Source organism: Hevea brasiliensis, chromosome 12, assembly GCF_030052815.1.
Source record: "Hevea brasiliensis isolate MT/VB/25A 57/8 chromosome 12, ASM3005281v1, whole genome shotgun sequence".
NCBI lineage: Eukaryota > Viridiplantae > Streptophyta > Magnoliopsida > Malpighiales > Euphorbiaceae > Hevea > Hevea brasiliensis.
Genome location: NC_079504.1, coordinates 2,326,384 through 2,341,387, shown reverse-complemented (window position 1 = coordinate 2,341,387; position 15,004 = coordinate 2,326,384). Strand labels below are relative to the sequence as shown.

Here is a 15,004-nt window from a genome sequence, read left to right as displayed (position 1 = left end):
TTCTGCTCTTCGTTTATATTTTTTTTAAATTTCTCCCTTGTTTGATTGGGTAACTTGACAATATTTAAACCAAGTAAGCTTTCATTTTTATTGTTAATTTTCATGAAAATGTCATGTAGGGATAGGAGGGGTATGTATTATCATCTTATGGTTATCGAAGATTTATAATTTACCTTTAAAAAACTTTGGTAATAATTAGTGAAATTCAAATTAAAAATAGAATGTATCAAAAGTTAAATTATTAACTATTGAACCATTTTCCATGAGTTTCGTAAAGATTATTTTTAATTTTATATAAAATAAATAAAAATCTGAGCTTTGATTTAATCGCAATGAAAACAATCGTCTTTATAAGCAGAGCTTTTAAGAATTTCTTAATAATCTAACAATGGCTTAAGATTAATTAGCTAATTATGTTGATTAATAAGTGTAATTACTTATTTTATGAGTGTATCGCGTAATTTTAGACATCAATTCCATAATGTATAAAAAGAAAATTAATAATATGCTTTAATTTATTTTAATTTAAAGGACAAATGTTGTTCATTCCAGTTACAGGTGTTGCCAACCCCAACTGAGGGTAAAGCCAGTGGACTGTGGAGAGGCAACTGGCAAGGAAAACATTAATTAGGCCAGCAACGTCGGTGGCCACTAGCCAGCCCCTGCCCAGGACTTATACGTTCCTTTGTCTTACTCTTTTGACTTGCCACCCTATCCTTTTTATAATAGAGTAGACTTTGTGGCGGTTTGATTTAGATCGCAATTAATAGATAATTATATGATATCCATTAATTATTGTTGGAATTAATCTTATTTTTAAAAATATTTTTATTAATTAATAATTTATTTTATTTTTTATTAAATTATATTATTCTTTTAAAAAATTTACCAGTTATAAAATTTTTATTTTTAAAATAATTTTTTATATTAAGGAATTATTTAAAATTATAATAAATAATAAATATATAATAATATAAATATAATAATTATAATCTTTATTTTATATATACTTAAAAAATAATATATTTTTAATATATTATATAATAAATTAATAATTATATATATATGTTATTCATTTTACATATAATAATAATAATCAGATATAATTTTACTAAATACTCATGATATATATAATCAGCTATTAGTCATCATATATCAATTATCGTTATTAATTATATGCAATTACTAAATTAAACAGACCCTTTATTTTTTAGTATTTCTTGCTTCACAGAACCCTAAATTTCTCCACAGTCCTTAGCCTTTTTATGGCGTAGTATGTGTATCTCCCCTTCTTGCTCTTTCCAGGCAACTTCATTACATTGAACTTCTTGTTATCCCATAAATAATATACTTACATACATTGATCTTTAATCGTAGTAATCATCATCAATCATAATCATCATATAAAACAACTTTAAGAGAAAGATCGAGAGATAAAAGAAAAAAAATAAAATTAATAAATTTTAATTTGGGTTTCAATCGAAAATAATATATATATATATATATATATATATATATATATATATATATATATATATATATATATATATATATATATATATATAAACTTCCTCATGCGGGTTTGCTTATGATGCTAATCTTGAGTTGGCAGATCTTATGATAAATTAATTAATAGAAGAAGACAATTAAGTTGGAGTTAGATAATATACAATAATTATAATTAAAATAAAAAAAAAGAAAAAAAAATCCAATGATTCCAATTTCCAACCGTGACTATACCATGAGTTAATGATCAGAGTTTATTTTTATATTGGGTGAATGCTTTTCCTTTTTTAAGAAAATTATTTGATTGAAATGCAATGTCAAGTATTGGAGTCTTATTCATCATTAATCAAGTATAAAGAAAGAACCACACGCTCACATGATTTAATGATATTGACTTGTAGTGGGACTTGACGATTGACTACTGCCTAAAAAAGATTATTATTTGCTCCATTAACATTTGGCATATTGGACATCCACATACTTATGGTCCATGACGTTTATGAACCTCACAAACCAATTTCTTTATGGGAAATTATTCACTTAACATTATCTCCTCCGAATTGTAATTATATATATGATATGATTTCATATCTATATAAATATAAAATATTTATAATTTTATATTAAAAATTATATTTTTATTATTTTAAAAGCAATTAATATCAGCAATTAGAAAAACGACGATAAATTTTATCGTAATTATATTAGACTTTAGTGGTATGCTTTGATTCTGATTGGGAAGCATATTTTTACTTAATTTTTTTTCATCAACAAAAAATATAAAATAACTTTTCTTAATTAAAATTAAATAATTATTTAAAATTATTAATTTATAATAATAATAAAAATAAATCCTATTATGAAAATAAATAAATAGCATATGTTAAAATTTTAAGAGTAATTGTTAAAAATATGAATATTTCTTAAATTTTTATATTATTTTTTTTTAATTTTTGGTCAGTAAACATTTATATTTTTATATATTTTTATTTTATATAAAATAAAAATATATATTTGTTTAAAAAAATAAAATAAAAAAAATATTTTTCGTAAATAAAGAGGGCAAAAGAATTTAGACAACCTCACATTAATGTCTTCCCGTAAACAAGAGATTCAACCTAGTATTTTTTTTTTTTCCCTTGGCCCATCCGCATCACTCGCATGCCATGGAAGACTTTTCGCCACGCACCTTTGTCGTTAGAATTTGTTTAATTCAAGGAATTGAGCAATTCACAGTAATATAATAATTATTATCCATTTTTATTTTCAATTTTATTAGATTAAATTAAAATATTTATTTTATAAAAAAAAATTATTACAGGGAATTGAGCAATGACGAGAGCATCCTTAATCGGTTCTTGAATCTTTAAAAGAATAGCAGAGCCTCAAATTAAATATCTCTCTCAATTTTTATGCTTTAAACGTAAATAATAATAATAATAATAATAATAATAATAATAATAATAATAATAATCAAATTATTCATATAATAGACTAAAGTTTGAGTGAAAACTCCCTCAATTCTCAAATGAAAAAAAAAAAAAAAAAATGAAGGCAAGATCACGTATAGCGAATTGGGCTCCATAGAGTTGCTCAAATTTCAATGGGTCTGAAATCTTATGAAAGGCCATCTGGGCCAGACCAAATCTTAATTGGATTATTGATAAATCGCACGGCATAACTGCTAACATCCTGTTTAGAAGGAGTTAAAATAAAATAATAAATTTTTTTAAATAACTTTTTAATAATTTTAAATATTTATAATTTTTTACTACTTGAGACAAAATAAAATTTTTAAATATTTAGAGATTTTAAAAATAAAATATTCTAATTCAATGTGTTGCAACATAAGAACTCTTTAAATATCTATAAAAACCACAAATTTTTCACAAAGACAAATTTTTAAAGCAGAACTTTTTTAATTTTTTTTATGTCAGTTAATTTATTTTAAAAAATAATAATAATCAAATTTAATAAAATAAAAATAACAGAGACGATTTAAAAAATATTAAATAAATTTAAATTCAGACATCTAATATAGTGTTTGATTTAATTCTACTACTAGAATTTATTTCTATTATTTAGTATGATATAATTAAAATTATAAAATTTAATTGAATTCTATATGATTTATATTTAATATAATTTTAGAATTAAAATTTATTTATTTCTCATTTCTTAAATTAAATTATTCTCAAAAATAGAATTAAAAAAAGTATAATTTTACAAAATTCAAAAAATATTATCCTAATAAATTTATAATTAACAAACATATCCATCACCTCTCAATCATATATATTTTTTTATTTGATATTAAAATTTTTGTTTTGAACATTTATTTAAAACTGCTGTATATGGCAAAATAAAAATAAATGATTGAAAAGTGATAAAATTAATTTTAATTATAACAATTTTTTAGAATTTAATTTAATTTTTTTTAAAATTTTAAGATATAAAAATCAATTAAATTTTATAAAATTTTGTGTTTTGAAACTTCACAAACAAGCTTTTCAAATTAACTAAAAAACGCGCGTCAGAGAGCGCGTAACAGACGTGTGGCGCGTTCTCGTAAATATCCAGAGGTCGTCTGGATAGCAAAAGGCGTCAGCGTCAACTAAACAAGTCATTTTACTACATTAAATAAAATATAAAAGGAAAGGAAACAGAAATTCCGAAGTACTAGAATTTCAAACGGTAACTTAACAGCCAGGTTTCCTCGTGCTTCGTCCATCGCGATTCCGTCCCGTCCCGTCCTCAAGCTTCAGGTAGAATCTCTTCTCAGCCTTTCTTTTTCCTTTTTCTTTTTCTATTTACTCTATGCTATTTGCGGAAATGATTTGCTTGGAAGAACATTGGATTTTTCTTTTTTCTTTTTTTAATTTGAAAAGTTTCCTGCGGATTTTTCTCCGAAATCTTTTTTTTTTTTTTTTTAATTTGTCTTGTTAGATTGGATGTTAACTGTGATGCTTTTATGATTGCTGTGGATTTGATCATTGTTCGACCTAATCTTTGTTGAGTTCTAGCCTATTCAAAGTTACTATTTTTTGCGATTTCTTTTTAACACATCCAAACATGGCGTACAATAAAAAATTTCTAGGGTTTTTGTCTATTGTATGATCCTCCTTTCAACATTTTACGCAAATTCCATCAGCTGTTCACATATTGCATTTTTTACCCTGTAGTCGTCTCTGTATTCTTATTCGCCCCAATGCAATTATCACCATTAGAAGTCAGATTCCATTTTTCATTTTTCTTCATAGATTCCTTGAAATTTTATTCTTGTTGAGTTGATAATCTTTTTGTATCGCCTTATCGGTTTCTTAATGGTGTTATGGCTTGCAGAAAATTCAGCTAGCTAAGCAAATTTTGATCAGCTGTTATATTTTGAAAAATATATTTATTTCTCACTGCCACTGAGAAGAGAAGTTGGGCATGGCAGAACAGACGAGAAGGATCCCATCTCAACAGGTTATTGCAACCAGTGAGTGCTTATCGGAAAAGCCTCAGTTCCACATGTGCAAGTGGTACTTCAGTAGGCACGAAATTGAAGATTGTTCCCCTTCTAGACAGGATGGAATTGACTTTGAGAAAGAGTCTCAACTACGGAAGTTTTACTGCTCATTTATTAAAGAACTTGGCAAGAAGCTTAAAGTGTAAGCTTAGGATATTGCTTATATTACTCGTATTTGCACTCTCAGAAAGATTCTCAGTTGTTACTTTTTGACTCTTATTATATCTGATATGCACTCTGGCCAAGTGCTTCCTGTGGCATTGCATATCTACCTCTATTTAACATTCATAATAATACTAGTTAAATTTAGTTCCTGTTATTTGCTTCAATTATTAGTTTGGTACCTGTTATTTGCTTCATTTTTTAGATTAGGTACTTTGCTAGAAATGCCTACTAGTTCATTCAATAAATTTTGCACCTTTGTTCCCAAGCTTGTTCAATGTGCTACCTGAAGTTGGATTTCTTGACTTGACTCCTATTCTCTACAAAAAGAACGTGTACAATTTTGCCTACAAAATGGTCTCGTACATTTTCCTTTGTCAATTTTTTGTACTGCTTACCGGCATGTACCTTGTAGCTGACTGGTTTACAGTAAACCTTTCTTTTTTTATGTGCTTATATTCTTCATGCATTATTGTTTTTGCTTGATCAAACATGCAGGCATGATTGTTGCCCTGTAAACCACTGAGTTTCACATTGGTAGCAAATCTATTGTCAACCCACTGTTTCTGGAGTCATCTTTTAGCTGATACTGAAACTGTGGTCCTCTGTTACATATTATAGGAAGAAGTTTAGGAATAAAAAGGAGGGAAAGGCTGTTGTAACTGAAGGAGAGTAGCTGATGGCAGTTATAGAAGTCAATAAACAGCTGGAATTGATTAGTAAACAGCTAGAACTGATTAGATAAGCAGTTACAACTGCTAAAGTGTATAAAACTGGGGAGTTACTTTGTAATTGCATAACTGAAATTTCTGAAATAATATTCTTCTTTTTCTCTCTAATTTTCTCCCTAATTCTTCTTTCTTCCGATCCTCTTTCGTACTTCTTCTCTCTCAGTTACTTTTTCTTTCTTCTATTCTCCTAAGTTCTCTTGTTAGGGATCCAAAACCCTAACATTTGGTATCAGAGCTGGTACGTGGTGGGATTGATTCAATTGTTGGTTCTTGTGAGTTGGAAATATGACTAGATCTGTAGTGGTGAGTTCTGAGATGGTCAAGATTGCTGAGCTAGAGGAGAACATGAGAGATCTCCCAGAGGAGACTCGAGGAATGAAGGAGGAGGCAAAGAAAACTTCCTTGGAACTTAATTCTTTCAGGGAGGAATTTTGGGCTTTCATGAGCATTATGATGGAGGATAAAAACAAAGAAAAAGGAAAGGAAATTTGTAGCAGTGATGAGGACAGACCTGGAGTGCATGAAAACAGTGTTGGGATGTGTCCAGAGTGCATGAAAATAGGGGGCTGTTACCCATCCCTTCTCAAGGTAGTTCTGGAAACTCTAATAATTCTTTTAGTTGTGAGGGATCAAACCCTTATCTGCCTAAGATTGAATTGATGACTTTTGATGGAAATGATCCTAGGGTTTGGATTAGGAAATGTGTTAAATATTTTGATGTGTATGGAGTGCCAAAGGATAAAAGGATTGGGATTGCTAGTCTGTTTTTAACTGATAAGGCTAGGGGTGGCCACGGTTCGGTTTTGAACCGGAACCGAACCGGAACTGATTCGGTCAAAACTGGACCAAAACCGGTCAAAATCGGAACCGACTTCGAACCGGACCGAAACCGTCCTTCTGCGGTTTGGTTCAGGTTCATATTTTTTAAGAACCGTGAACCGGCAGTTCTGAACCGGATTGAACCGACGATTTCAAACCGGATTAAACCGGCGATTTAAATATAAAAAAATTCAATAAATATGTTATCTCACTCCTAATTCATTTATATATATCATTAATTCTCTACACAATTATTCTCTGCATTTTCTTCAATTCTTAATATTTTTTCAATTTTTCTCAAATTCTCTAAATAATTATTTTCTACACTCATTTTAATTTCCAATACTCTCTCAATTTTCATACTTTATTATTTTATATACTTACTGAAATTTTCAATACTATCTCAATTACTTTGTTATTACTTTAAATCCTCAATAAAATTTCCAATACCCTCTATTTTAATTTTTTTCTCTTTTATACTTTTTAATTATCAATTATTATATAATTTTTAAAAAAATGCAAGTAATAGAACTAGAAATTTTTGTTCCTCTAAATCCTAAAGGGATATTTAGGCAAAATTAAGTTCATACACTTTTTGCTATTTTCTTTAAAAAAAATTAATTTCATCTTTAGTTTTTTAATCAGGTTCAAGTCTTTATTTATTAAATTTTTCTTAAAGATAAATTATTTTCTTTCTTTTTTTTTTCTTATTTTATTTTGATTGAAAGATTTCTAAGAAAAATTAAAATATTTTTACAAATATAACTTAAATTTTGAATCAATAAAATTTTTCTCTAATTTTTTTTGTCTAAACTACCCTTAAACCATCCCTAAACCACTTACAAATCGTCTTCCAAACTGTCTTGAATCGTTCTTTTTCGAACCGCCCTTCAAACCGTTTTAAACCGGGACTCAAACCGAAACCGGCGGTTCAGGAACCGTCCTCTGACGGTTTGGTTCAGGTTCATAATTTTATTGAACCTAAACCGGCGGTTCAGGAACCGTAACCGGTGGTTCCTGAACCGTGGCCACCCCTAGATAAGGCAGATGCATGGTTTCCTAACTGGAATAGGGAAAAGAGTCATTCTTGGAAGGAATTTGAGCAGAGTATTTGTGAGAGGTTTGGGGATCAAGGGTTACAAGATATTGTTGAGGAATTTATGAAGTTAAGGCAGGAGGACACCATACTTTTGAGGATCTAAGGATTAGAATGGAGAGGGTTATGCCAGATTTGGGTGAATCCTATTTTCTTTCAGGATTTATTGGGGTTTTGAAGGATGAGGTGAGACTTATGGTAAGAATGATGAAACCATCCAATCTTTCTCAAGCTATTAAGGCTGCTAGACTGCAAGAGCAGCTTTTGGATAGTACCAGAAGGTACAAAGGTCCTGCTAAGAATTCTTATACCACTCACTGTAAGTTTTAGACCTATTTCTTACAGCAATCCTAACAATAGCAATTCTGGTAATAACTTCAGTTTTACAAATGTTTGCCAACCCAAACCAAAATTCTAGACCTAGTCAGCTATACTTTTACCCTCCAAGACCACCTCTTGTTAATTCTCTTCCTAAGCCAAATTTTCCTTTGAACAAAACAATTACTAGCAGTACTACCCGTGTTGTAAAAGCCAATTCTTCAATCAACAAACCTTCCAATCAACCTAATTCAACTACTAAAACCAACCCAAGACCTTGTTACAAGTGTGGGGAGAAGTTTGTACCTGGGCACTTATGTAAACCTAAGACTGCAATGGCTGTGCAGATTGAGGAATTAGAAGGGGAAAATGAGGAAGAAGGTTTGAATATGTTAGAGGAATCACAGGAGTTGGAAAATATGGGAGAACCTATGCTATCAATATATGTTGTGGAAGGAAAGTAAGGGAATGAAACTATTAAAGTCTTGGGGAAGCATAGAAGTAGACAGCTGGTGATTCTTATTGACACAGGGAGTACTAATAGCTTCTTGGATAGGAAAGTTGTTGAGGAATTGAAGCTGCCAATGGTGGAAATACCAGCTGCCCATATTTCTGTTGCTGATGGGAGGAAAATTACTTGTGAACACAAATGTCAACACTTTTCTTGGCAGATGCAGTCTCATCATTTCAATTTTGACTTGAGGATTCTGCAGCTGGGAAGTTTTGATATGATTTTAGGGGTTGATTGGCTTAAAAGTTTTAATCCAATTTTGTTTGATTTTAAGGCTTCAAGGGTTATATTGAGTGGTGATAGGAAACCAATTGTTTTACAAGGGTTGAATGATTATTCTTCAGGATCTATTCTGAAATCCTGTGATACTATTTCTGAATTACTTCAGAAAGGAGGGGTTGATTTAGCAACACCTATTTTCTGTGTTTTAGTTTCAGAAAGTGAGCAAAATGATTCTGTTGTTAATGCAGTAGCAGTGCATGTGGGTGAGGGTTTAGAGCAACTATTGCAAAAGTATCATAGTATCTTTGAGGAACCTCATGGCCTTCCACCATTTAGAAGCTACAATCATGCCATTCCATTGAATTCAACTTCTCAGGCCATTAATGTTAGGCCATACAGGTATCCCTATTTTCAGAAAGCTGAAATTGAAAAGTTAGTTTCTGATATGCTGCAATCTCAAATCATTCAACCTAGTACTAGCTCATATTCTTCTCCAGTCCTTTTGGTGAAGAAAAAAGATGGGACATGGAGATTTTGTGTTGATTATAGGAAATTGAATGATCAAACAATCAATGATAAGTTCCCTATTCCTATTATTGATGATCTACTGGATGAATTGCATGGAGCTTGTGTTTTTTCCAAGATAGACCTTAGAGTAGGTGATCATCAAATAAGAATGCATATTCCAGACATACCCAAAATTGCATTCAGAACTCACCAAGGCCATTATGAGTTTACTGTGATGCCTTTTGGGCTTACCAATGCCCTAGCAACCTTCCAGGCATTGATGAACCACATATTTCAGCCTTATTTGAGAAAGTTTGTTCTGATTTTTTTTTTATGATATTTTAGTCTACAGCCCTAATATGGATACACATTTGTAGCACCTAGAAGTGGTGTTTAAGGTTCTTCAAGAGCAGCAATTATATGCAAAAATGTCTAAATGTTCTTTTGGTAAGACTGAAGTGGAGTATTTGGGTAATATATTTTCAGGGGAAGGGGTAGCAACAGATCCAAAGAAAGTGCAGGCCATGATTACTTGGCTAACCCCTATTTCTGTTAAGGAATTGAGGAGTTTTTTGGGGCTCATTGGCTACTATCGAAAGTTTATAAGGAACTATGGTATCATCAGTAAAACCTTGACAGATTTATTGAAGAAGGATGCTTTCCAATGGGGTCCAGCAGCTCAAGAAGCCTTTAACAGGCTCAGGCAGGCTATAACTGAAGCTCCTGTTCTTACTTTGCCGGATTTCGCAAAAAATTTTGTTATTGAGACTGATGCTAGCAACTGGGGAATGGGTGCAGTATTGCAACAGGAGAATCATCCTATTGCTTCTATTTTTAAAGCTTTTGGACCTAGATCACAAATCCTATCTGTGTATGAAAAGGAGCCTTTGGCCATTACCATTACTGTCTCTAAATGGAGACATTACTTGGAGCAAGGTCAATTTTTCATAAAAACTGACCATGAGAGTATCAAGCATTTTTTAAAGCAAAGGTTACATACTGGATTATAGCTGAGGGGAATTTCAAAATTATTGGGCCTTGATTATAAAATTCTCTATAGAAAAGGAGTTGAAAATAAAGTGGCTAATGCCTTATCTAGAAGGCTTGATAGGACAGTTCAGCAAGTCAATGTATTGCAGCTATCCAATTCTTCTGTTACATCAACTTGGTTGTCCAATTTGGTTCATAGTTATGAGGGTGATGAGAAAGCATTAGAGTTGCAAAGAACTCTTTCATTGGATCCTAATGCATATTCTGGTTATAGGTTGAAAAATGGACTGATCCATTATAAGGATAGAATGTATGTGGGGGCTGCTACAGTTTTGAGGCAGAATTTATTGGCACTTTATCATAGCACTGCAGTTGGGGGACATTCAGGGGTGCATGCTACTCACATGAGGTTGAAAAAACATTTTTTTTTTGGCCTCGTATGTTGATTGATGTTATGCAGTATATCAAAACTTATGATACTTGTGCTAGGTGCAAATCTGAGCATTGTGCTTCCCCTGGTTTATTGCAACCATTGGAGATTCCTACTCAACCTTGACAACAAATTTCTATGGATTTCATAGAGCATTTGCCAAAATCAAATGGGCAAGATACTATTCTAGTAGTTATTTGCAGATTGACAAAATATGCCCATTTCCTTCCCTTGACACATCCATTTACAGGTTCTTCAGTAGCCAAAATTTTTATGGATTCTGTGTTTAAACTTCACGGCATTCCTCAATCTATTATTTCAGATAGAGACAAGATTTTCACTAGTCTCTTTTGGAAGGATCTCTTTAAATGTTTGGGGGTTACACTTGCTTTTAGCACAGCATATCACCCTCAAACTGATGGGTAGTCTGAAAGATTAAATCAGTGTTTGGAGGCCTATTTGAGATGCATGTGTCAATTGCAACCTTCTTCTTGGAGTAAATGGTTTTCGTTAGCAAAATGGTGGTACAACTCTTCTCATCATAGTGCAATTAAGATGTCCCCTTTTGAAGCTCTTTATGGGTATTCTTCTCCATTTCTGCCAGTAATTCTATCAGAGTTGCCTACTGTCGGAGCTGTAGCTGAATATTTGGAACAGCGGCAACATATGAATTCTATTCTTAAGGAAAATTTATCATTTGCACAACAGAGAATGAAGCATCAAGCCGATAAAAAGAGAAGTGAAAGGGAGTTTGCTGTGGGAAATTGTGTCTATTTGAAACTTCAACCTTACAGGCAATCTTCTATTGCCCTTGGGATTTTATTGAAGCTTGTTGCCAAGTATTATGGTCCATATCTAGTGTTGGAAAGGGTTGGCTCAGTGGCCTACAGATTGCAGTTGCCACCTAGTTCCTCTATACACCCTGTCTTCCATGTTTCTCTTTTAAAAAGGAAACTAGGAGATAAAGTAACCCCTTTGACGGAATTACCAACAATGATAGAGGAAAGGGTTATTGTTGCTCCTGAGAAGGTTTTACAGACAAGAGTTATTACAAGAGACAAGCAGCATGTGCTTCAAGGCCTCATTAAATGGGCTAATCTACCTGCTAAAGATGCTACTTGGGAAGATCAAGCTTCTCTCTTAGCACAATTCCCTGAATTTTTATGTTCTTGGGGACAAGAATGTGGTAATGGGAGAGGTATTGTTACATATTATAGGAAGAAGTTTAGGAATAAAAAGGAGGGAAAGGCTGTTGTAACTGAAGGAGAGTAGCTAATGACAGTTATAGAAGTCAATAAACAGCCGGAATTGATTAGTAAACGGCTGGAATTGATTAGTAAACGGCTGGAATTGATTAGATAAGCAGTCAACTGCTAAAGCGTATAAAACTGGGGAGTTACTTTGTAATTGCATAACTGAAATTTCAGAAATAATATTCTTCTTTTTCTCTCTAATTTTCTCCCTAATTCTTCTTTATTCCGATCCTCTTTCTTACTTCTTCTCTCTCAGTTACTTCTTCTTTCTTCTATTCTCCTAATTTCTCTTGTTAGGGATCCAAAACCCTAACATCCTCTATCCAAGAGAGAATCAACATACCTAAAATAGTTGATGTGCAAACCTCTCAATTATGTGCAATGATGAACCCTGAGTCTGTAGTTGTCTAACTATGATATTATCCTTCTCATGATGCTATTGCCATGGAATAGAAACTATTTTACTTTTCCTTATGGTTTTTGGCAACTCATATTCACCTAGATGGTGATTGATGATGTCTGCCTTTCAGACCTCAGGTGACGATAGCATGCGCATTGATCTTATGCCACCAGTTTTACATGCGTCAGTCTCATGCAAAGAATGATTGGCAGGTATTCATTACATCCTAACATGGTGTTTGCTTTCCTATTTCTCAATACTTTATGTTTAGAATGACTAATTTTTAACGTCTTCTGGTGAAATAAATACTTGGTGGATAATGTAAGCATCCTTCCTATCCAACTTGCTCATGAGGTGATGTGCGTGTTATATATTATTATTAAATGATTTCCTTACAGCACAGACACACATAAAAAGAGAGATGTAGAGAGATTGCATTTTGGTATTTTGCATGTCAAGATGAGTAGAAGGCTCATGTGCTTGTTACCTGTGCATGTTCAAAGTTGGAGCATGCATCCACACTCCGCCGTTTTGTTTTAATGGAATTATGACTGTTAAGATTCAATACTGTAGGTTTGTTTGTGAATATATGCTGCTTCTTATGTATTCTTTTGGTTTATTTAAACTGAATTAAGGTTTAGCAGTTGTTTGTGAATATAGACTGGTTTGATTATTTTATAGTTCCATAATGACAGTTGGAAATTTGCAGACAATGGCAACTGCAAGCATGTTTCTCGCTTGCAAAATAGAAGAAACCCCACGCTTGCTGAGGGATGTTGTTGTTGTGGCTTATGAGATGATAAACAAATGGGATTCTTCTGCCCCACAAAGAATCCGAAGAATAGTGAGCTCATACAACCATGCTTCTTTGAGATTTCATGTGATGCTGATTCCTTGCTTTCATGCTTGCTTATCCAATACCTTTTTGTTCTAGGAAATCTGTGATAAGCAGAAGGAATTGATCACAAGTGGGGAGAGGCTATTATTGGCAACAATTGCATTTGATCTCAATATCCAACTCCCCTACAGGCCACTTGTTGATGCTTTAAAGAAACTGAATATATTCCCAGATCTTGCAAAAGTAGCATGGAATTTTGTGAATGACTGGTAAGTACTTTATTCATTGTATGTGGTCCAGCATGGGTTGAAAACGGAATCTTTACGCATCTTTTTGAGTGATCAAATTCTTTTATGAATTGAATTTGCAGGCTTTGATTCTTTTAAGAATTGAATTTGCAGGCTTTGTACAACATTGTGTTTGCAGTACAAGCCCCATTATGTTGCAGCTGGCTCCCTGTTCCTTGCTGCCAAATTTCAAAAAGTTAAACTGCCTACAGAAAAGGGAAAGGTTTGGTGGCTGGAGTTTGATATTTCACCTAAACAATTGGAGGGTACGTTAGTTATCCCCTTTGTTCTATTTATGAATCATGGAGATCCAGTCATGAATGTCTGTCAAGGACGGTTGACAGTTCTAGTACACATTGTTATTTTGCATAGTATTTTAATTTAAACCGAAAACTGCTGTGTGAGTTTCTGAGGAAGTGTTAAGATCTGAAATATGTGAAGGTTAATTCCTTAAGTTCAATTCCACCGTTAGTGTCTTGAGATATTATACTCCCATACAGTTAACGTTGAACAGTTAATATTTCCTTATGTGTCATTAGTTGCTGGTTACTCATTTGCTTCTTTTTGGCAAATGATTTCAGAGGTCACTCAAGAGATGGTTAGGTTGTTGGAGCAAGACAAGAAACGAGCTGTGCCTTTACCACAGGAGAAGGTACTGAGTGGACCTTCAGTTGGAAAGATGAATACCAATAGCCCACAATCAACAATTACAAGTGTATCAATTGCCAGTTCACATTCTAGTGGAGGAACTGTGATAGAATCTCAGGTCTTGAGTGAGAGAAACTGTGGTCTGAAACAAGCTTTACCATGTCAAACAAGTGATACTGGTGATGCAAGTAATATTGTTGATGATGATGGCAAGAGTAAACCAAGAACAGAGAAAGTTGATTTGGTTTCAAGCTGTAAGATTGCCCCAATCCATGATTCGTATGGTAAGATTGATGCTAACCGGATTAGAGAGGCATTGAGGCGGAGGAGACGTGAAGGAGCTGCAAATCAAATGTCCAATAAAATCATGAATACTGAATTAGATAGTGAAGCCTGGATAGAGAGGGAGCTGGAGAATGGAATAGAGCTTGAATCAGCTTCTTCAGGAAAGAAACAAAGAACGGTGTGATGAAGTTGTCAAGTAAAGTGTCCATAGGTTACATGCCAGTGACTAGAATTCCTCCTCAACAGCTGTAAGTTTCAGGATCATTTTCTGGAAGGAAATTGTACAAGTACAGAAGAGTCGTTGACATTGTTCTGCAAGAATAATGGCCTTGTAGATGCAGAATTACAATATTACAGTATTTATGTACAGCTTTTTAGAAAGTGGAGCCAATTGAGCTTTTTATTTTATTTTATTATATTATATTTTTGTACCGACTGCGATGGAGTAATCAAGTGTATAAATAATCATTTTATGTGAATGGTTTTTTGA

The 15,004-nt window shown here is 32.6% G+C and overlaps 1 protein-coding gene across 2 annotated transcripts; it reads left to right on the top strand.

Annotated features, from left to right (window-relative positions):
- The first annotated feature begins 4,110 nt into the window (after positions 1 to 4,110).
- LOC110658630 (cyclin-T1-3) lies at positions 4,111 to 15,004 on the top strand. 2 transcript variants are annotated; one of them, XM_021816330.2, is made up of 7 exons: positions 4,111 to 4,271; positions 4,849 to 5,159; positions 12,587 to 12,668; positions 13,166 to 13,300; positions 13,391 to 13,563; positions 13,696 to 13,847; positions 14,163 to 15,004. In XM_021816330.2, exons 2-7 carry the CDS (start codon positions 4,939 to 4,941, stop codon positions 14,696 to 14,698), a joined length of 1,299 nt encoding a protein of 432 aa, XP_021672022.1. In that variant the 5' UTR covers positions 4,111 to 4,271; positions 4,849 to 4,938; the 3' UTR covers positions 14,699 to 15,004. The 2 variants fall into 2 exon arrangements, with proteins under 2 accessions (XP_021672022.1, XP_021672023.1); XM_021816331.2 differs by lacking the exon at positions 4,111 to 4,271 and having other exon boundaries at positions 4,435 to 5,159.